The 21,052-nt window shown below is 34.1% G+C and overlaps 2 protein-coding genes and 2 pseudogenes across 3 annotated transcripts in view; 2 read left to right on the plus strand and 2 right to left on the minus strand.

The window, feature by feature from the left end:
- Window positions 1-3,846: 3,846 nt before the first annotated feature.
- On the minus strand, window positions 3,847-9,352 carry LOC120198699 (vacuole membrane protein KMS1-like). 2 transcript variants are annotated; one of them, XM_039199977.1, is made up of 8 exons: window positions 8,984-9,352; window positions 6,808-7,019; window positions 6,313-6,391; window positions 5,563-5,862; window positions 5,057-5,217; window positions 4,648-4,764; window positions 4,318-4,497; window positions 3,847-4,210 (listed from the first exon to the last, which is right to left on the minus strand). In XM_039199977.1, exons 1-8 carry the CDS (start codon window positions 9,036-9,038, stop codon window positions 4,025-4,027), a joined length of 1,290 nt encoding a protein of 429 aa, XP_039055908.1. In that variant the 5' UTR covers window positions 9,039-9,352; the 3' UTR covers window positions 3,847-4,024. The 2 variants fall into 2 exon arrangements, with proteins under 2 accessions (XP_039055908.1, XP_039055909.1); XM_039199978.1 differs by lacking the exon at window positions 8,984-9,352 and adding an exon at window positions 8,402-8,438.
- Window positions 9,353-11,542: 2,190 nt separating this feature from the next.
- On the plus strand, window positions 11,543-16,065 carry LOC120197707 (annotated as a pseudogene).
- LOC120198708 (40S ribosomal protein S24-1-like) overlaps window positions 15,388-21,052 on the plus strand; it is a 29,121-nt gene continuing 23,456 nt past the window's right edge. Inside the window, exon 1 of the mRNA XM_039199992.1 lies at window positions 15,388-15,397. The gene's annotated coding sequence lies outside the window, so the exon portion shown is untranslated. The remainder of the gene's footprint in view (window positions 15,398-21,052) is intronic.
- On the minus strand, window positions 16,525-20,037 carry LOC120198710 (annotated as a pseudogene).

Genomic DNA, 21,052 nt, shown 5'->3' on the forward strand with positions numbered 1-21,052 from the left:
ATAAAATACCCTCCATGAGACTCGATCCCACGACAACAAATTTAAGAACCTTGTGCTCTACCAACTGAGTTGGATGATAGAGCACAAGGTTTTTAACCTTGGGGTCGTGGGATCAAGTCCCACGGTAGACAATTTATAATTTGAATATCTTCCACGGAAGCTGCTCTCAACCTGGTGTTGAGGGCAGCCTACTATCATACCTCCCCCTTACCCCATTACATATGGGAATAAGGGTTAGCTAATTTGTAAAGACCCATATCCAATTCGACACAAATACATATAATTATATTTTTATTATTTGAAATATAAATCTATTTGAAAAATATAAAATATTATTTTAATTATCTCTAAATATATAAGAGAGGGTTATATTATATTTTCGGATCGAGTCAAGTTTAGATTTTTTTACGCTAAATTTAAATATGACCAAACTCGATCTCATCTTTCAAGAAACATGATCCGACCTCATCATTCAAAAAAGCATGAACCAACTAGATGATAACTCAATTTTTTTTTAAATATCCTACAAGTTGAGTTAGACTAGAACCCATCGAATTCGGGTCATATCACCATCTCCATGTATGATAGGTCAAAAAGTATGTAGTTGGATGTCTTTTAAATAAGATTTTAATTTTATATTTTAAAATTATTATTGAAAATAGTTTTATTTTCGATTTAGAGTTTCATTTTATCATGGTATTTTGAATAGAACAAGTTGAATAAAAAATATTTTATGATAAATATTTTTATTACGTAATCTAAATTATTTGATTAATTATATTAGATGTTAATAATTGATATATATTAATAAATTTAGAATAAGTATAAAGTAGTATCTATTAAAAAAATTAATCTTTTAATAATGACACTAATAATATTATATTTGTAGTGCAGTTTAGGGAGAGGCATGTTAGTAATTAATGTTCAGTAGTTTGGTAGAACTATAGGCATGTGATGCGATGAAGCAAGTACCAAATATATAATTTATAAGCCAAAGTTTGGTGCATTTCATATGCAATGAGTTGTATCATTAATTAATCAATTAATTAATTTTGTCGGTGAAGGATTTTTTCTCTCCATCTAATCCAATTATTTATTTTAAAATTATGTCAATGATTACCTTTAAGATGATTCTTAAACTTCTTTATGTTAAAGTTAATATCTCGAGAAAACTAGAATCCATAAGCATTAAAATAATAAAAGATTTTGATTAAATTTTAATTTAATTAAAATCATTATTTTTCATTTATTTTTTGGTTGCTTTCCCGGTTCCAAGTGTTCACCTTAAGTAATCCGGACTGACCTGTGTCGCACACTTATTTTGGATGATAATATGAAAGTGAATTTCATCGTTGTCGTAACTTTATAACATTAAAATTTGAAGGGACTAAAATTGATATTTAACCATTGAGAGGGGACAAGGTTCCTTCTTCTGTCTAGGGGTATTCAAAATTCGATTTTAATCGAATTAACCGACCGAATCGAATTAGTTCGGTTAATTCGGTCGGCCACCGAATTAATTCGGTCGGGGAACAGTTAAGGATTTTTTTGAAATTCAGTTAACGGTTAATTCGGTTCGAAATCGGTTAATTAACCGAATTAACCTTTAAATATAATTATATTAAGAGGCCCAACCCATTTAAAACCCAAATCAATATTAATTAATTAAAATAATATCAAAACTAAATGCAAAATGTTTGAATCAAATTAATTATATATTATTTATAATTAGATATTATTTAAATTAATTGTAAATTGTTTTTTAATTAAAAAAATATTAAATTCTAAAATTCTAAAAAATTTCGGTTAATTCGAAAATTAACCGAATTAACCGAAATTTATTCGGTTCGGTTAATATTTTCGAAAAAAAATTCGGTTCGGTTAACGGTTAAAGAAAAAAAAATTCAGTTAATTCAAAAATGGTAGTTTGGTCACCGAATTAACCGAATGAACACCCCTACTTCTGTCCATTTTAGTTTGGGTCTAAGTTTTTGTCGGCTAGCCGCTAGCGGGTATCTCTATTATAGAAACTGTATTAGTTTAGTTTTTATATTTTAAAATGGATTAATTTTGTCCCTTAGAAATTAGTTTGAATCATGTTGAGGTGTGGTGGTAAGAGATGGTGAAGGACAAGTGCTCGACGCTGCTTGAAAAATTCTATCGGACTCCAGCGATCTCCGTAGCAAAGGCGTTGGTGATTGTATACGTACTACAACTAACAATTGATTTAGGCTTTCGACTTATCTGGTTGGAAGGTGATTTGCTAGTTGTAATGGAGTCTAATGAATTCTAAGAAATCAGTGCTGTAACTTGGGATACTCTACGAATGATTGATGACTTTGTGGAGATCTTAAGGATCTGGTTCCAATGAAAGGGTCCCACTAATGCTTCGGTGGGACCTGATGTGGGGCATCTTTACCACCTGGTCGAAAAGGCAGCAAAGGATAAATTTGTGGTCATAATTTAGACAAAACTTTCGAGATAATGTTCACGAGCTAATGCACTTTTAAAATTAATTGTTCAAATAGGGTGAAATCCATAATATTGGCTGTAGGTCGCCATATATTCCGGATAACCTTGTAGGTCGCCATGCACTCCGGGCGACCTACCCTTGCTCAAACAGAGAGAATGAACGTGTTGCATGGCACATGCACGTCCCAACACATAGGTCGCCATGCCCTCCGGACGACCTTGTAGGTCGCCATGCACTTTGGGCGACCTACCCTCGCTCGGCTTTCCTCGGATTCCCTCGCATAGCTCGCTCGGTTTCCCTCGGATGCCCTCGCATAGCTCGTTCAGATGGCCTCGGTCGGATGACCTCGGATGGCCTCGGTCGGATGGCCTCGGATGCCCAGCGTGTTGGGACGTGCATGACACATGCAATCTCTTGTAGCTCGCCGGGAAGACATGGCGACCTAGTATGTCGCCCGGAAGGCATGGCGACCTAGTATGTCGCCCGGAAGGCATGGCGACTTACGACCAACACTGTGGATTTCACCTTATTTGAGCAATTAATCTTGGGAGTGCTTTATCTCGTGAATTAATTTTTTTCTAAGCATTATCTCGAAAGTTTTGCCCATAATTTATATGTATGGTTGAAATTTAGAAGCAAGGTTGTTTACAAAATGCATCAGATCCTCCCTCTGCATAATGAAAAGGAGTTGGGATATTAGAAGAGAATATATCTTTTGAAATAAATGAAAGGAATATACAATTTTTAAATATTAAAATAAAAGCTTTCTTTTATAGTAAATAAGAATAATATACAAATTGAATATTGAAGCAAATATAAGGAAACACCTTTCGTTGTAGGGAGGTATGATTATTTGATCCAGTAAAATGCAAAAAAAAATTATCATTCGAACTTTATTTAATTTATTTAATCGAAACAAATTTAAAAAATTAATTTGATTCGAATTGAATAGTTATTTTCAAAAGTAAATTGATTACATTAGAACTTTGACGATAATATAATATATTTGAAAAACAAAATTTAATAGAATACTCTGGGTTTTATAATTGACTTGTTTAATGTATAAACTTAATAAAATTCTAATTAATTTGAGAATTAAATATTATATAACTTAATTTATTTTAAAATATTAATATTGTTTAGGAAAATTATATATTTATAATTTTAATATATTTCATAAAGCTATTATAGACTTTTATAATTTTTTGAAAAGTCAAGACAAAACCTTAGAAATTGGAAAGACAACTAATTTTTTTTTAAATTTTTTCCGAATCAAATCAAATTTTAATAGTTCCTAATCAAGGCCGGAAATGGAAACAATATAGGAAGATGAAGAGCCAAAGAATTATAAGATTCTAAATTTTTCCCCAGTATCAATCAGTACAGTACTTCAACAATGGGATAAAGGCAGCATTAAAATGGATATAAACTGAACCTGTATATCTTATGTTGTCTTGTGTTCCTATTCTTTCTGTTTATACAACATTCCAACAAGGGGACCAGCTTAGAGCAGGGGGTTCAATGGTATTAATCTCTGAAAAGACCATTAATTTATCGGCTACCGGTATCTGAATCCGAATCTGTTGAAGCAGCAGCTAAGTTATCAGCTACCTGCTTATCGAGCTGCTTTTTAAGATACCTCTGAGCAGTTGCATTCACAATCTTGACAAAGAAGTTCATGAGCATAAGCCACACGACGGTATTCCAGATCGATGCGAACGAAAAATCCCACTTTCCCTGTGTAATCATTTAGCACGAGTTTACGAATTTGTTAGATTCGAGTCTGTCATAACTCGGGCTAAAATGGATTGAATTGTTTATACTGGTTTACGAGAGAGGAGTACCTTGATATTTGAAGGCAGTGTGCGTGGGGCAGCCAAGTACTTGTCTTTGGCCGCATGAAGTTTTGCCGTGAGGGTCGGCAAGAAAGTTTCGAGTCCGGGTATGAAGCCCAGAATCCAGATCAATTCATTCTCTATCCAATCAAGGAGTTGATTATTACAGACACAGATAATGAAAACCATCTGCAGAAAACAAAATAGATGCTTCATTAAGTTGATGGAAAAACTTAGAATTTTGTCTTCGTCAAATGATTCGAGAATTGAGACATATTTCGGCCAACGTCAGTACCAAGAATCGGAAAGTAAGAATTATAAGACCAAATCACCACGAACCTGTATGTATGTTTTAATGAAAGCCTTTCCGATCAATGTTGAGAGAAAGAACTCCCAGAATGGAATTCCAAATTGTCCACACATGATGCCGGCAAGGTCAAATAAAGGATTGGGGACCTGAAACACGATTAAGTTCATCAGCAGGTTTACGTAATAACATCAATCAACAGAGGGTTAAATACCAGTGAGCTTAGTACAAAACTTCATAATTGAGACGGAAAATCTTCACAAAGTTTATATTATAGCTTTGGAAAGTTTTACCGTGATGGATGTCGTTGTAAAGTAGGACTTTTACTGGGATAAAAAATTAATATTTCTCGGCAAAATGCACCTTAGGTGTCATCGGACAAAAACCGGACAAAACATAGTAATAGAGAGACAAAATTGCACTGAAGAGAGAGGTGCTGACCGAGGCAAGAACTAAAATGGTAAAGAAGTTCAAGTGTTGGGAGTGAGATAGCAGCCAGCGTTCTATCTTCTTCAGGTAAGTAGCTATGACTCCAGATTCTTCCTCGAGTGAGGAAGCATCCAATTCTTCCATGGCGTCAAATTTTCTGCCCGACTCACTGGCTGCATAAAGCAGAAGATAAACATAAGGTAGAGATATTTAAAAGTATATAACAATCTTTTAGTAGACAATTTTCATAAGGAGAACGGCCAATGCTTTGAACGTCGTACGTAAAATTAATTACCAGCCAAAGCAACATCAAAAGCAGGAAAAGGCATGTACATAGCAAACTCGAGACAGTTTGGTCAAGAAACAACAATGCAAGTACAACATTTTAAATTTGAAGTAAATTGCCAAGCCTATGAAAATCAGAGTGGGGCCTCTTCCAGAAATGCCATCACCGATATTTTGGGTAAACCTTGTTATTGTAAATAAAATATATCAAGTATAAAAGCCGGCACACTTACCAGCCCTTGAGATAAAGTAAGGAGGAAGCTCTCCTAGTGCAGTCCCAATTCCCCATAAGATAGCCTCCATCTGCACCTGCGGTAGTATGCTGCTAAGAGGAACTCTTGAACCATGGGATGTTGAAAACAAAGGAGGTCCAAACTCTTCACAGGATTTATCCAGCCATGAAGGGCCTCTCTTCAACTGTATTGTATCATACGGGGCGCTTTTCAGGTCTACTCGTCCACATTGCATTGCTTTTATGGTAAACAAGGCAATATGAGGACCCAAATAAAGGACAAAAGTATGGAGTCCTGATCCTGAAATAGGACATTTGAAGTAGATAAGTGACAAGTCAGATCAAAGCAAATTGCATTCAGTCCCACGAAAGTCTGCATAGCAGAATGTTTCAAACACAGGCAGACCATAAACAACAATATCGGGAACAACAAACATTAAAGTGCTACTACTACTTTCAGTAAAGCTATTGGACTAGATTTGATGAAACCGGATCAAGATGACCTAAGCCACTTTAGAATCTAAAATGCAGCAATAATTATACAGAAATCTATGTAAAAGCTTACACCCCTGTTTTGAGGTCGACGAAATTGCATAATTCCCTATATGGCATTGGCATGGTTAGCCAGTTTTAGCTTCTGAATCAAACACAGGTAACAGCAAAGGAAAACCGGAAACTAGCTCTAATCATGTAAGATTCGTCAAGCATACTCCTCCAGACTACCGTATAAATCAAGAATAAATTATCTTACCAAGACCAATTGAAGATGCAACACCAAGTGCTATCCACCACAGTCCAAACCGAACATACCGAGAAACTTCCTCAACATGCTGATGAAAAATGTAGTGAAGAAATCAACAGTTAATTATTGTTTCTACTGACCAGTCAAAATAAATGATAAAAAAAAAACATGAGCAATTTCAACTAAATAACGGGAACAAATTTATCACCAGCACCATAGAAAATAAAAGGTTGAAATATATGTACAGCTCATCAAGAGACAAAAAAGAACAAGCACAATAACCTCCACTCCAAATCCCCATAAAAATGAAAAAGGGAGTTGATAATGCACAATTTGCATTTTGCAATTGCATGCCTAAAAGGGGAAGATAGTATGCAACAATTACTAATTCTACAAAAGTAAGACTCTTCTGAACTACATACAAAATTACAAATATATGTTTTGCATCAACAGAAAAATATGATAAAGACAGATGAAAATTTCTAGGATTACCTAATTACCAACCTTTTCATGAGGACCCTCAATGGTTACAAGCAAAACTACAAGAACTGCTATTAGAATGCTTAAAAGCATAAGCCAACCACCCTTTGCCAAAAGATACAGTGTTGATCGCTTTAAATATTGATAGATAGCCAGAACGAAAAACCTTAATGTTTTGAATGGTTGTGTTGTCAATGTCAAATTTTCTAATTCTTGTTGACGACTCTCATGAATATCTGCAGCATTTAACAAGCCTATAAGCTATGAGTTTAAAAGAACACAATTTGAAATTTTCTCTTTACAAGGAACACAAAAATAAAGCTAATATTATTCAGCATGACTGCATAAAGGAAACGTTCATGTTCGCCTATAATTCATTAAGGGGAAAAAGGCACTATATGAAAAAAGAGAACATTTCTTGCACTAGCTACTAGGAATAGAAGTTCTTTGGCATTCTTAGAACAGAAGCTCACATAAGCAAATAAGCTGATTAAGTCACCAATACCATTCCACTTGCCAATGTTAAGATATAACGCTATAAACTCTATACAACATTGCCAACATGGGTCTGTACCAATTTCAGAAATGGTAAGCACATACTCTATATATTCAAATATATAGCCATCTCCCCTTTTTTCTCAATAAAATCCAAATATTCAACAATAATAATCAACCAATTGATCTATATATATCATGTTGACACTATGCCTGCCCAACTAAAAAAGAAGAGAGAGAATCGAGGCATGAATGCTTTCAACTATAGGGAATATGAATTTTGAACCAATCTTATAGAAGGGAGAAAGAAAATTAAAAAAAAATATCCAACACTTATAAGATAGATGATTTCTCTCAACCTCGTCTACAACACAAAAATATTGAATCCACTTGAAAAGGAAATTTATAGAATTGTTCTCCTAACTCCAAACCGATTGCAACTGTGATTAATTGGTCCCCTCCCCCAAAGGGCTTCATCAAATTAAATGTCGATGCTGCTACTACTACTGATTGGAAGAGAAGTGGGATAGGTGGTGTTTTGAGAGATGATAACGGGACAATCATAGACACTTACAAGGAATCCGCAGGACCTGGTCCTCCTACTTTGATGGAATTGAAATCTATCCTTAAGGGTTTATCTTTCTTTCACACTATACGACACAGATTCAAGGATCGGTTGATCATTGAGAGTGACTGCAGGGTGGCAGTTGACTGGGTTAGGGATTTCGTTTCATGTCCTGTTGTTTATGCTTACATTGTTAAAGATATTATTGAAAAACTTAGACTGTGTGAAGGTGTTATTAGATGGGTTAATAGGGCAGCTAATCTAGAGGCAGACGCTCTAGCTAAGGCTGGAATTGGTTGATATTTATGTTGTTTTTAAGGTTGTAACTATTTGGGTTGTCGATCTCCTTCAAGGAGTTCTAGGTTTTTGTAATCTATTGTATTAAGTTTATTATTAATAAAATCCAAGGCACTCTTTTCCTCCTTCCGCTGATTAAGGAATTTTTTCAGAGTTCCATTAATCATGAAGGGGTTTTTTAATGAGGCCTATTATTCCTATAAAAAAATAGAATTGTACACATGTTTTCATCGTGAGGGCAACGAAATGGACGACAAGTACCTAAACCACAATCTCCAAGCATTATATCATCAATCCACACTTAGTTTTCCTCTATTTTCTTTTTCCCCTACTTTTATTTTTATTTTTTTCTCCTGGAAAAATCCATGTTCATATGACAAAAAAATCCCAGAAGCACATAAATTGCACCAGAAGAAAGTTGCTGAAATAACTTATAAGATAAACCAAATCTTCCGTGCTAAACATAGTTCGAACAAAGCGTGAATCTACCTCAGATTAACACACTCTGATAACAAACCAGCTAAAACGTTCATGTCCAAAATATATATAAAAAAATCCATTTTGTACCTTCAAACCCAAAATCTAATTCTTTAGAACTTAATCTGCATCAACTATTTTGAATCCTTCTAATAGTTAAGCAACTAATGATTATTGATTTTGAAACTTAAGTCATAACTAACCCGATTGGTAAACTATAAAAATCCATAAACTAAGAGACATCGAGTAGGGGGGAAAAAGGCAACTTGATTCCAGTTCCTAAAACAAAATTTAATATGGAAAAACTGAAATGACAATAAAGGGAAATAAAGAGTAACAGAAATTATAGTAAAAACAAACTCTGACCCTCGATGGACGATGCCATTTGTCGAGAAGCAGCAGCGCTTTCGCTTGAATCCATCACCAAACTGACATACCACAATGGGTTTTTCTCCTCTCTATTTTGTTCAAATTCCTCAAATAAAAATGGAATTTTTCGTCGATATCTACCGTTTTTAAGATAAAAAGGGTGTGATTCTGGGGAAGAATCCGAGGGCTATAATCGGATTACCTGTAAAGGAATAAATCATTTATTTGTTTAAATCATAACAATAACAACGGGTTTTGGGGTTTAGAAATAAAACAGTCGTAGATCTATAGAACAAGAAGAAATCAAGAGCCGGAAAGAGTAATCTTTGCGTGAAGATCTCTTAGCTTTTGATCGTTTTCTTTCTCCGTGTCTGAAAACAAAATGAACCCAACTCAGTTTTTCTACCATTTTTATCATTATTTTTTAATTTAAGCGTGCCGTAATCAAAGTTAGAGGGGTTTTTTTTTTTCATAAGCCGAAATGTTAAAGCAAAAGTCAAATTAAAATTTAATTATTATTATTTTTTATTATTTTAATTTTGCAAGACAACAATTCTTAGATAATGTATTAGAAAAAATTAGTTTTTTTATAGTGAGAAATTATTTGCAAAATTAAAATGTTAGATATAGTGATTAGAGGAAGACTCGTGGACTATATGATGTATTTGGAAAAAACGTGTAGATCACTCAATGTTTTCTAGATTGTCATCCTATTAGATTTGATGTTTTGATTAGGGGTGTAAATGAGGTGAGTTCAGCTCGATTCGAAAACTTTGAAATGAAGCTCGACTCGAAAACTCGTGATCTTAAATTTTTCAAACTAGACTTAAACTCTAAATCCTGAACTAAAGTTCATGAGCAGCTCGAAAAAGCTCGAAATGAAAAAAAATTCTTAAACTTAACTCGATTGAAGCCTCAAACTCGAACATGAACCTAAACCTTAAATACATAAAAATCTTATTGTATTTAAAAAAATCAATACATAATTGTTAATATTATTAATAATTTATTTTTAAACAAAATAAACATTAATATATTATATTTTCGAGTTGAATATCAAGTAGTTCGTTTCAGCTCGTTAAGAACTCGAGTCGAATCTAATCGATTCGAGTATTTATCGAGCCTTGATTGAATCGATCTCGAGTAACTTGCGATCTATCTCGTCTCATTTACAACCCTAATTTCGATTGCATACAATTTAGGCATATATCGTATCTTTCCAAAAATATAAGGTAATTCGTAATCTTCTTATCAATATAGTAACAAATATTTTATTTCAACACCCTAAATGAGTAGTTTTTTTCATTATATTATCTAAGAAATTTTATAATTATAATTTATAAAAGTACAAGTATTATAAAATTTGTTTACATAAAAAATTTAAGATTTCGAAGATTTTAAAAAAATTACATTTTATATTGTATTATTTCAAAATAAGATATTTTATTTGGATAAAAAAAAGACAGGAAGAGATAATTGGCGGAATAAATGTCAACTGCGAAAGGTGATTAATATCCACATGTCCGGTCGTAATGACATGGAATTAATATTTAACAAACTATCATTAATTCTTTCATTTAAGAATTAAACCGAATTAATATTCAGTGTGCTTCATAATTATTTAGTGTAATTTTGCATTTTTTTATAATGATTAATATTTAATTTATTAGTTAATTAATTTAAATTAAATATTATAAATATTTTATGATGTGAGTTTTTTTTAATCAAACTATTTTATTTTTAACATTAATATCCAAATCTTCAATCTTACTTAAATTATACGATATCTTATTCCATAAATCATTAGTTAGTTATATATATGAATAAGGTTAAAGAACTTTAAAAAAAGAAATAATGGGTTGTGGAATACGTCACACGTGTATCACATGATCGAAAAAGGCAAATAGATATGGCATAGAGACCTTATTGCTTGCTTGGTCTTCCAATTATGTAGAAAGTGACGTTTGACGAATGAAATAATAATAAAGTATAAAAAAGGAAAAAAAAATAAACAATAAAATATATTATATTTGTTACTTTAATATGACCCATGGAATGGTGAGGTTGAGATAATAAGCTGAACAAAAGCAATTATTTTGATGATGATGATTGATGATACATGATAACAAAACATTTTTTTGTATATATTTTTCATTTTTTTATCGAGTATGTGCATGATTAAAAATAATAAGAGGAAAAGAAAAGATTCTCACGAAAAAAAAATTATATATCAATTTTACTTATTTAATAATCTTAAAAAAATACGAATCAAGTGATTTAGTAGTCAAAAGGACGGTTGTCATATTCTTAAATATTTCAAGTTAAATATGACGTTTGCATGAATGTTTAAACGTTCATTGTAAAATATTTAAAAACTTTTTAAATAAATATTATTTCGTGTAATCACTTCATACTAATAAAGAAATATTAAAAATATAAAATAAATATTTTAAAAAATCAAGTGATTTTGGTCATGAGTGGACGAAGCTTCCAAGAAGGCAGTAATTGTGGAGAATGGGGCATCCAACTTCCAAGTTTTTGTTGTATTGTATAGCGATGATGGTTGTGGGACAAAGGAAAATCCATTGCTTTCTCTTCTTGGTTTTTGTGGATTTGGTTGGTGGTGTGTACTCGTTGGGAGGTTTTCCCCCATAACTATATCGAGTTTTTTATTTAGCTCATTAGGAAATCTCGGTTTATATTTTAATATTTATAATATTTTTTTATAATGTTATTGAAATTCGTCATATCGAGAAGACGAGTTCTAATAAAAATTATTTTTTATTGAAATTCGTCATCTCAAAATGACAAATTCTAATAAAATATAATTTTTTATTAACATATATCACATCGATATAAAAAAGTATAATAAAAATATTTTTTATTAAAACTCGTCACCTCAACGTGACGAGTTTCATGTTACTGTAAAAAAATACCATAGATCTCAAAATAAATTATTACTTTCCCCTATTAGGCTAAATAAAAAACCATTGGGCCAATTTTGCCTACTCGTGGGTTCAAAATGGGTGATTTTCCCTTTGGGACATGGGCTTAGCTACAATTATTTATGTATCTATGTCAGGGTCAAAATTAGGGATAGTTTGCATCGACCTTATTTGAGATATTTACAAAAAATATCCTTTTAAGAACTGAATTGTCATTTTGAACTTTGGTTGGATCCTATATTATTATATGATCTTCATTTCAGAAATAAGAATGCAAATAAATAAAATAACTGGGTGGATGATGATTTCGATTTGTGTAAGAATCTACATCAAATGCATATGGGAGATGATTGACTTGAAAGGAGGAATTTTGAGTGCAATTAGATGGTTTGGGCCTTTAACGTCAATACAGAGCTCTTTTAGGGTACAAGGGGACTCGACCCTTGTTAAAATTTATATATTTGATATAATTTTGGTTTAATAATATTTTAATTTATGCAAAAATAAATATTTAAATTTAAAAATATTAAATATTTATTAAATATTTAATCAAGTAAGGGTCTAATTAAATAATGATAAGTATGTGTTCTTAAATTTTTGGTCTAATTACAATTTAAGTCATTGTAAGTTTAAATATTAGACGAATTAGAAGTTGTCTTTTGAGTTTTTTTTTTAATTTAGGGTGAATACAAGATAATATTTGTACAAATACTTTCAACTATTTGACAATGAACACTCATACCCCTACATATGTGCTTGAACTCGGGACCTCAAGGATAACAACAATCCCTTAATCACAAAGGTCGCTTGGTTCATGCTGAATTTCGAGTTTAAATATCTAATAAGTCTTTATATTTTTCTTAAATAGTCTACTATTTCGACCTGCCAATATTTAATTATGGCTCCGTCCCTGACGTCATGATGGTTTTTCTTATAGTGCTAGAAAAAATTATAAAATTATATCAAGTAACATTAAGTTAGGATAGGTTTATATTTAAATTTTGGGTCGATTTAAGATAGATATATACGATAATACTATTTTTCAGAATGAATCGAGATTAAATGAAATATGTAATGTTTTAGATTTGAATGGGACGACAAAAAATTTAACATGTCTCATCTTGTTGTCATCACTAGATAAAATCGACGTTTTAATTAAATTTAAAATATACTGATTATATTTTTTTTATAATTTTCAGAGTATGTTTGAAAATCACTCATTTATTAGTGGAACCACCTTAATCTTATGTATTGTTCTTTGAGTGTGATGAGATGCATTCTTACATGAAAATTCCCAACACCTTTCCACACTCTTTTACACCATCTTTGAATAAATATATATAATTTACTCCATCTTCGTTATGTTTTAGAAAATAATATAAATGAGTATAGGGAAGAAGATGTGGTAAATCTCAGGGGAGATGGAAAAGGAATGCTCCAAGAATGGGACAGAATTTATGACTGTTTCTACAATGACTTGGCAATGCCGGAAAAGGGTTCAGATCATCATCGTCCAGTTCTCGGAGGGTCGATGCATCTTCCCTATCCTAGAAGAGGAAGAACAGGTCGGAAACCACACAAACAAGGTAAGACCTATTTTTTTATGATAGCATCCATTACGTTCACAACCATAGTAAACATGACCCAACCGGAAATGCATCTTACAAATTCCAGGACAGAGAGTAGGCTGTTTCTTCTAAGCTTAAACATTTACGTTCCTCGAGATGAATGGTTTAGCTCGATGAAGTATTCGGATTTGGTTGCCTATGCTTTGAAAACTCAGTTTCAGGTATTTGTAGGAATGATAGAGATATGATTTGTTATGATTTGATATCATTCCTTTAAATAAGGGATTCTGTAAATATATTTATACAATCTCTTATTTTAAGAGATCACATCCTAAGATTAATATATTTCCTTTCTTAAGTGTTTCATACTGTAGAGAGAGAATTTGTATATAAAGATGTAATCTGTCCTATTGAAAATAATAAGAAATTACAGAGAACTACTCTGATTCTTATAGTATTAGTCCCCGAGATTGCAGCATCATGTGACAAAACCGTTAATGAGTTTGATTCCTTTCAAGATGTACTTGATCTCTATGAAGGTGGCATAAAACTGCCTAGTGATGCCACTATTAAGAAGATAAGGGATTGCCTTCCTTGGGAGATGATCAGGGAACTCGTCCGTAACGACGGCGAGAGATTGATGAAGTTCCCGATTCCTGCCGTTATCAAAGCTATGTACCAAACTTCCACCTCCCCTACATTTCTTTCTTTTGCATACGAAAAAGGCCACAGGCCGGAGATAAGAGATTACATAGGATAGGTTCGTCTTACAACTTATGTATGATGTCATGTGTGGTTACAGAGGATAGGTCTGATTGGAGGTCGGACGAAGAGTTTGCACGAGAAACTCTCGCTGGTGTCAACCCGATTATCATCATCTGGCTTGAAGTAAACATCTAACCTTTCTTTTAGCTAGGTCATAAATATGTTGCAGTTTTATCTCATCTCGGAAGCTGTTTATGTTATGTAGGAATTCCCCTCTACCAGCAAGCTTGATCCTAAAGAATATGGTAACCAGAAAAGTACCATTACAAGGGAACATATTGAGTCTAACATGGATGGACTCACTGTGGAAGAAGTACTATATCACACTTCTTCTTTTCTTGTTTGTTCGTAACATTTCTTTCCAGATTACTAATAGATCGAATTCAATTCAGGCTCTAAAGAACAAAAAACTTTTTATATTGAACCATCATGATGCCTTCATGACTTACCTGGGAAGGATAAATTCTACCGCCACGAGAACGGTGTTGAAGGTTCGATCTGGCAATTGGCTACAGCTTATGCCGCCATGAACGATTCCGGCTTCCATCAGCTCGTTTCTCATTGGTATAAATGCCGAATTATTGGGGAAAAAAGCCAGTGACTCCATGTAGTTTAACAATTGTCTTTTATTTTTTCATGATTTGCAAGTTAAGCAGCCATGCTGTGATTGAACCATTTATAATCGCTACTCATAGACAGTTGAGCGTGGTTCATCCCATATATAAGCTTCTTCATCCCCATTTCCGTGACACGATGAACATAAACGCTTTGGCTTGTCAGTCTCTAATCAATGCTGATGGGGTGCTTGAGTTGACTGTCTTTCCTGGTAAATATTCCATGGAAATGTCTTCTGCTATTTATAGAAACTGCTGACCAGGCTCTTCCTGTTGATCTGATTAAGAGGTAAGCAATATAATTTATGTGAAAAATTAAGTATTTGATTTTGTATCTCATAAGGTTTACCTCCATTTTCGGAGCAATGGCAGTCCCGGACTCGAGCTGTCCTCATGGACTCAAACTCATGATAAAAGATTATCCTTACTGTTTACACCGTCGACGGTTTAGAAATCTGGTCCGCAATCGAAACATGGATGACCGAGTACTGTACTTTCTACTACCCATCAAACGAAGCAGTCAAACACGACACCGAACTCCACTCATAGTGGTAGGAGATAAAAAACGAAGGCCACGGCGACCTGAAAAACCAACCATGGTGGCCGGTGATGAACACGAGAACCGACCTCATCCAAACATGCACCATCATCATCTGGATAGCTCCCGCTTTCCACGCGGCTGTCAACTTCGGCCAATACCCATACGCCGGTTACCTCCCGAACAGGCCGACAGTCAGCCGTCGGTTCATGCCGGAACAGGGCTCCGACGAGTACGAAGAGCTTAAAATAGACCCAGACTTGGTGTTTCTGAAAACGATCACATCACAGTTCCAAACAGTGCTCGGCATTTCGCTTATAGAGGTGCTGTCACGGCATTCGACCGACGAAATATACCTGGGGCAAAGGGATACCGAGGAGTGGACGACGGACGAGGAACCGTTGGGTGCGTTTGAAAGATTTGGGAAGGAGCTGATGGAAATTGAAAGGAGGATAATGGAAAGGAACAATGACGGAGAATTGAAGAACAGAATTGGGTCGGTGACGATGCCGTATATGTTGATGTACCCGAATACGTCGGATTATTCTAGGGAAGGTGGACTAACGGGGAAGGGTATCCCTAATAGTATCTCCATTTGAAGCTCTTGGCCAGGCTTTCCATGGCGGGGGAAGGATCGAATTTATGGTAATATAATTGGACCTTTTGTTGTAATTTTTTGTGTGAATCAAGTAAAATTGCTGATTGGTGGTGTCGTTCATTGCTTCCGTACAAACTTATTTCTAAATAAATAAAGGTGATGCTATAAAATTATGTTATTTATTAACTAGTATTTAATTTTTTAATTTATTCATTAAATTTATTTATTTATTAATTAGTTTTGGAATGCTTCTTCAGGTGAAATACTATCGTATTAGTCATATTCTTACGAATTTTGAATGTTGCATGAATTAGATGTTTCTTTGTTTGGATATTTTACTTTCTAACAATCAAAACACCGCCATTACCACCACCGCCACTCATAACGTTCCATCACAAGCATGCAGGAAAGCTACTACGTTAGTCGATACAAGTCCATGAACCCGATGCATGTTGGTTGATACAAGTTTAAGATTCAATGAAGAAAACAAAGGGAATTGGATTATTTAAACAGACGTAATTAGATGATATGTTACAGATTTGTGGAGAACAACATGAATTAAAGCAACGTAGGGTTGGATTCGAAGAAGTTTGCAGGCCGAAGCTGAAAGCCACTGTGAACCGACGGCATCACCGGGAAATCTTCTTGATATGGGCTGTGATGGATGCCTACGGTGTACCATACTACTATGTCTTTGTTTTCTATCACCCTATTCCTGCAACAACATATCCATATATATTAAAAAAAACATGTAAATATTAGTACGATTAGGGCAATAGAGAGTAAAAATCTGTTACCTCTTGCTCCAAATGGCTAAGCCATCATCTCCAAGGCTTCTATCAGCATAAAACCCACCGGCCCATCTCTCCGACTTATTATAAGCCGTCACCCAAACCTGGTATTTGGTATAAGCCGCCCTAATTTGAGGATAATCATCGTCGGTTAACAGAGAAGTCAGCGGCTCCCCGGGTATTAGCCGGTAACCCACTTGATTCCCAAGCTTTGTTTCCTTGTTCGGGTTCACGATCAACAAGTCGGCCTGCTGTAACCCGAGCCGGAACCGGGCATCGGCTTCGGTTTTGGCTGTCTCCTTTACGACCCTCCAATAGCTTTTTCTTGGAGAAGCTTTGAAATCCGTTACTCTTGCCGTTTTCTGTTTGATAAAATAATCTCAGTGACTAAAAATGTTTTATAATATACGATTTTAACTAATTTTTTTTGATTTGCCAAAATGACCAACTAAATCGCAATGCGATCGATAATTCGCAACGTGATCTCCGGTATCGCAAATCAGTTTTCAGATTCGCAACGCGATTTTGACTATCGCATTGCGATTTTCCAAATTCGCGTTGCGATTTATGTATTCACATTACGAATTAGGAAAATCACAACGCGAATTAAGAAAATCGTAACGCGAATTTGGAAAATCGCAATGCGATAGTTAGAATCGTGTTGCGAATCTAGAAACTGATTTGCGATACCAAAGATCGCGTTACGAATTATCGATCGCATTGCGATTTAGTTGGTCATTTTAACAAATCCAAAAAAAATTGATTAAAATTGTATATTATAAGATATTTTTTACCACTGAAATTATTTTCTCTTTCTGTTTTGCCCTGACGAAGGAGTTGCCGTTACCGTCAACGTCGAGATCCAAGTAATACGTGAGGAAATGGTCGTGATTAACGGCCACGGTGTTGTCAGCTACTAACGTGCCGTACACGTCCGCGTCCGCCGTTATTTGCTGCTTATTTGTGTAAGAACTGCCTTTCAATAATAAAATCCCCGTTAAATCCACATGAGAAATTAAATTATACATAGCGTTAATTTCACCCTTTAAACTTTTAAATATTTTAATTTCATCTTAAGATATCGATATATTATGTTTATTGTATCCTATATGTTAATAAAATAATTATAAAAATTATTAACTTTCATATTTAATTAATGTGTATTATGTAATAATATTAAGAGAAAAAAATAATCTTTCAATATCATTCTAAATAATAATTTTTAAGAAACGTGATATAACATTAATTATCCTTTATTCCACGTCAAATTCTTATATAATATACATTAATTATTTTTCAGTAATTATATTAATAGAGACATGATTAGTAAATATTGATGGTTTGAAGATGAAATTGAAATGTTTAACAATTTGATGATTAATTTAAAATGAGGGCCGTAGTTTGCGAGTAAATTTAGAATGTTTAAAAGTTTAAGAACCAATTTAAAATGAGAGTCATAGTTTAAGAATGAAATTAAATATTTAAAAGTTTAGAAACCAATTTAAAATAAAGATCAACTTTAAGAAGATGTGTTACATTTAACTCATACATATTAATTTGTTATTTATAAACCAAACTCGAGACAAGTGTCAACCTAAAATTTAATATTACCATGTATACACATATCACAATAATTTGATTTGAATTCAACGGGTCTAACTCGACACATATCTATAAAATCATTTAAAAATAATGAAATCGAACTAAGTCGAATGTTATGAAAAGTAAAATTGAATAGAGTTTGAGTTTAGAATGAAAAATCTCTAATTCGATTCGAATTCGAGATAACCTTGAATTAAGGTTGAGCCTTACCCCAATTTTAATGGTGCCGCATCGTTTGAATTCCCAATCAAGTACGTAATCATAGTTCCCCACCGTAGTCCGTAGCCACCATTCTAACCACCAAACTTCTTTCCGGTTGCCCACTACTTATCTACCACACCATGACATGCAATTTAAACCATCAATTAATCCCACATTCTGATTACGTATATGGTAAAAAAAAGACGGATAGAGTACCTTACCACAGTTCCAGGGTTATTGATTTCAGCATGTCTCCATCCAATATCACCTGACGATCTTTGAAATATACAGATAACCCTTTGCATTTTCATAGCCTGTCCATCCGCCCCCGCGACATACCCGTCCATGTATTCCGCATCTTCCGGACAATCGATCGACTCGCTGAACGTCCGAACCCAAACTCACCGATATCCATGAATGTCCTGAAATACCACTCATTTTCTGGATCCATGTACGGAACAAAAGTTTCAGACACATGACCCCTATATAAAACCCAGCGATATTTCTTCGTGTTCGGATCGAAAATCGAAGCCGTTGATATCACAGTCCCTGCCCGAGCATTGAACCCCACATGGAATTTCCAGTTCTCCCATTTCACATTGTTTCCTTCGATTTCGAACCCTTTTCCCTTCGTGTTATTATTATTACATGTGACATGATCCATGATCATCCTCGATCAGAAATCGGTTTCCTCGGCTTTAGGCAAAGGGACTCTGAACCTATCGATGTAATTCGTGATTCGCATTGAATCGACGTCGACGAATAAACTAATCCCTTCTATCGGCCTCGAGTAGACATTAACCGAGCCACCTCTATAGTAACATGTAAGCCTAAGAGCTCTTCTTGTCACCGTTTCTCCGTACCAACCAACAGTGAGCGGTACACACGAGACTTCGAATACATTTAAATCCCTACTCGCAATCGATTTCATGAATTTGGGGTACTGAAAAGGCAATCTACTAGCCAGGACGAACTCGATAAAAGTGAACGGCGGGTACCCGTGACCGGTGTAGACATGTTCCGATATGATCAAACTGGTTGCTAGGTCCACGACAAGTTCCCGAGTCTCCCCTCCAGCTCGAACCACCACCTTGGCTCGTCGAGAAACAGCTTTTTGTTCGGTTTCTCCGAAGATAGCCAACGAAAGACATTGTTCTTGTCCGGTTCTTCGAGATCGACGACGTGATACGTCAGGTTCGGAAGACAACCGATCTTAGACTTATCGACAATGAGCTTTATCTGATTCAGTTTCGATGGGGTGAGAGAGTCTAAGGGATGATCATGAAGGTTAAGACTTAAACAACATTGTAAAGAAAACGCTAGGACGAACAATGGAACAGTCATGGAATTATGTCCGAACAAGGACATTTGACCTTAGCTTTCGTGTTTTAGGACAACTAACTGTTTTGAACTATATACATGTGCTCAAAGCACAGGGACTAGGTCCAACTGCTAAATTAACGGGGGAGTTCGCTCACCAGTAAAGCATTATGTATTCATTGCCAACTACACCAAAAAATCTCGAATCAAATATATATCGTAAAAGAGACGTAAAAGATATCGAAAAAAATGGATAAATTCCCATTTAATTAGAATATTCATTGCAGATCTCTTAGAGTTCAAAACTTGGATTCTCCTTTGATTGTTTGTTACTATTTTTACATGTCTTCTTAAACTTTATCGATAATCGTTGTGTTAGTCACGTCACTTTCATGATGACACTATTGTGTAATATTCTGAAATGGAATAACTAGTTTTAGGGTTTCTTCTTCTTCTTTTAAAGGTCTAATTTTCCTCCCAGCCCCTGTACTTTGTATATTTGAAGTTTGGTTTCTCTGCTTTTAGTTCTAGGAAATTAACCCCTCTAATCTTTTGATTTGATAACTTAAGTTCAATTGATAATACCATCAAAAATGCTCATTTAGGGTTGTAACTTGTAGACCTTAGAATATGGACTCTATGAACATTTTACTTTTGTATTTGCTTATTTAGTCTTCCACGCATATACTATGGACTCCATGAACTTTTTTTTATTTAGAAAACGCAACACAATCCAAATTAAAAGAAATCCTTTCGACGATGGACTTCAACTATTAAATCTAGAGAGTAAAGGACTAAGTATCAAATATGTGAAAAGTACAGGGACATGGAGTAGAATTATACCTCTTTTAAATTCGTTTATAAATCCTTGTTTATATAAACGGGGCATTGCAATTAGCACATTGCCGAAACCTTCAAAGGTACTTTACTTGCAAAAAGAGCAAGAATGATTTGACTTTGCTTCTAGCTTTTAAAATAACTGTATAATAATATTATATTTCGGGAGACTTTAAACAACCAGTTTTTTAATTATTAATATATAATTCATTAATCCATTAACTTAAATTAAATAATATAAAAAACGATTTTTTTCCATTTTTTTCATTATAACTCAAACTTTAAGT

This window comes from Hibiscus syriacus, unplaced genomic scaffold, assembly GCF_006381635.1.
Source record: "Hibiscus syriacus cultivar Baekdansim isolate YM2019G1 unplaced genomic scaffold, ASM638163v2 tig00004779_pilon, whole genome shotgun sequence".
NCBI lineage: Eukaryota > Viridiplantae > Streptophyta > Magnoliopsida > Malvales > Malvaceae > Hibiscus > Hibiscus syriacus.

What these genes read in the sequence shown, in the direction of transcription:
- LOC120198699 (XM_039199977.1), bottom strand. Translation starts at nt 9,038, where the DNA reads ATGGATTCAAGCGAAAGCGCTGCTGCTTCTCGACAAATGGCATCGTCC. An exon ending in TTGAGGGTCCTCATGAAAAG is followed by an intron (nt 6,392 to 6,807) that starts GTTGGTAATTAG and finishes ATTTTTCATCAG; the next exon opens with CATGTTGAGGAAGTTTCTCG. An exon ending in CCATTTTAGTTCTTGCCTCG is followed by an intron (nt 4,765 to 5,056) that starts GTCAGCACCTCT and finishes ATCGTGTTTCAG; the next exon opens with GTCCCCAATCCTTTATTTGA.